The 2500-nt window shown below is 39.0% G+C and overlaps 1 protein-coding gene across 1 annotated transcript in view; it reads left to right on the top strand.

Moving 5' to 3' along the window:
* LOC125028309 (soluble guanylate cyclase 88E-like) overlaps positions 1-2500 on the top strand; it is a 111649-nt gene that overhangs the window by 77216 nt on the left and 31933 nt on the right. The window contains exons 5-6 of the mRNA XM_047617758.1: positions 358-566; positions 1114-1237. Of these exons, the coding sequence (XP_047473714.1) occupies positions 358-566; positions 1114-1237 (333 nt within the window). The remainder of the gene's footprint in view (positions 1-357; positions 567-1113; positions 1238-2500) is intronic.

Here is a 2500-nt window from a genome sequence, read left to right on the forward strand (position 1 = left end):
AAGAGATGTATTTGACCGGTTTCGATTATATATAATCGAAACCGGTCAAATACATCTCATGTATTGTGAAGATATTCATTCTCCTTCATACCTTTTCTACAGTAATTACATAAGTCTACAGACAAATACGTAAATGTGCACTCTGTTGTATGTGGTTTAGGGTCAGTTTTTTTTTTTTTTTTTTTTTTTTTAGTTGTGTTTTTTTCCTGAGTAAACGTGATACATTTGTTACTAAGGGATATTTTAGTATCATTTTAGTTTTTCTAAGTACAAGTTATATTTTTGTTCCTTTTTTGTTATTGACGTTTACTAATCAAATGACTTCCCCTCCCCTCCCCCCCCCCCCCCCCCTTGCAGGTCGCGCGTCGCTTCTACAACACAGACATGGAAATCGTCCTCTTAAAAAAGTCCACGGTAACGGACACCTTACACGTGACCTTCCAGCTGACCTTTGACAACAGGGCGTTCGTCAACCAGGTCAACCTCACCCTCGTGCAGGAAGAGCAGTCTTTATCGCTAAAGGGAAACATACTCTTCGAGATTTTTCCCTTTTGTATATTGTTTGGGTGAGTTTCGTGCGTGCGGTTTGGTGTATATCTAAAGGTGCGTGTTCTTGGTAGAGGGGGCTCTCTATATCTTAAATATCCTCAATGTGCAGTGAAATTTATGCTCGCTTGTTCTTTGTTGTTTGCGTGTAACCTTTGAAGCGCGCAAGACTCTATTCCATATAAACTTAAATAAAGCGACAAAGGGTATTTATATCTAAGGAAAATACCTATGATCATTTTACGGCTTTTCCGTTTGAAATTGTTGATTTTTTTAATGTGTTTCAAATGCACAGGTAAAGAACAACCCCGAAAATAAACATTTAAACTTCTTGCTCCACCAGCGACTTTGTTAATGACACTAACGCTGGACATACCTGAATTTTCCCCCCTCTTTTTAACAGCCCAGTCACAGACTACAAAACATAATCCCCAAAATTAAGATAACGAAATATAAATAACAGATCAACGTAAATGAATAAACCATCGATCATATGAAAGAACGATAACCATAACAAACAGACATAAAACCCATCAAACATAACCCCACCCCCCTTTCTTTCCCCAGGAGTAAGATGGTGGTGCAGTATATCGGAAACAGCTTGATGCAAACGATACCTGAACTGGTGAACAAGAGACTAACCGACTGGTTCACCCTCAGCCGCCCTCACGTCGACTTCACGTTCAACGAGGTAAGTAGAGTGGGCGTGAGAGGAAGGGATAAGGAAGGAGACAAGAAAGGAGGGAAGGAGGGAGGGAGAGGGAGGAGGAAGGGAGTAATGAGGGTGGATAGGAAGAATAGGAAAAGTGCGAAGGAAAGAGGGGAGAAGAAGAGAATGAAAAGGTATGTAGGAAAAGAAAAGGAAGGAAGAAGGGGGGGGGGAGGAAGAGAGGTGAAATGGGTAGGGGAAGGGGGGAGGGAGGAAGGCAGGACGGGGGAAGATACACACACACACACACACACACACACACACACACACACACACACACACACACACACACAACACACACACACACACACACACACACACACACACACACACACACACACACACACACACACATATACACACACACACACACACACACATACACACACACACACATACACACACACACACACACACACACACACACACACACACACACACACACACACACACACACACACACACACACACACACACACACACACACACACATCACACACACACACACAAACAAACACACACACCTACAGATAGACAGACATACAGACAGGCAGATAGCAACTTAAATCTTAAAAAAAGAAGATAAGGCAGAGTAGCAGATTAGTGAAAGAATACAAAGAATGAAAAATTTAATAAGAGGAAGGAAAATAAAAGAAACGCATGAAAGAAAAAGGAGAGCGAAGGAGATGAAAATTAAACGAAATCGCCCTCAAGGAAGGTTAATGAAAGTGCAGATTTGGATATGAACCTCTAATCAAATCATAAACTTTGGTTATTTTGCCTTGAATTCCATGAAAAATTGGTTTGAAAAGTTCCGAAAGATTAATTTCAAAACTAGGAAAGTTCGTAACGAAGACCGCAGGATAACGCAAACTCAGATAAATACACACGCGCACGCACGCACACACACACACACACATACACACACACACACACACACACACACACACACACACACACACACACACACACACACACACACACACACACACACACAATTACAAGACTGATTATAGCATTAATCTGTGATGATAAAAATACTGAAAATAATGATAATAATTACATTGATGATACTATTGATGGTGATAATAATAGTAATAACAATAATGATGATAATAAAAGTAATAATGTTAATAATAATGATAATGATAATAATGATAATAATAATAATGATAATAATAATAATGATAATGATGATGATAATAAAAATAGCAATAATTATTATTATTATTAACATTACTATAA

This window comes from Penaeus chinensis, chromosome 8, assembly GCF_019202785.1.
Source record: "Penaeus chinensis breed Huanghai No. 1 chromosome 8, ASM1920278v2, whole genome shotgun sequence".
Taxonomy (NCBI): domain Eukaryota; kingdom Metazoa; phylum Arthropoda; class Malacostraca; order Decapoda; family Penaeidae; genus Penaeus; species Penaeus chinensis.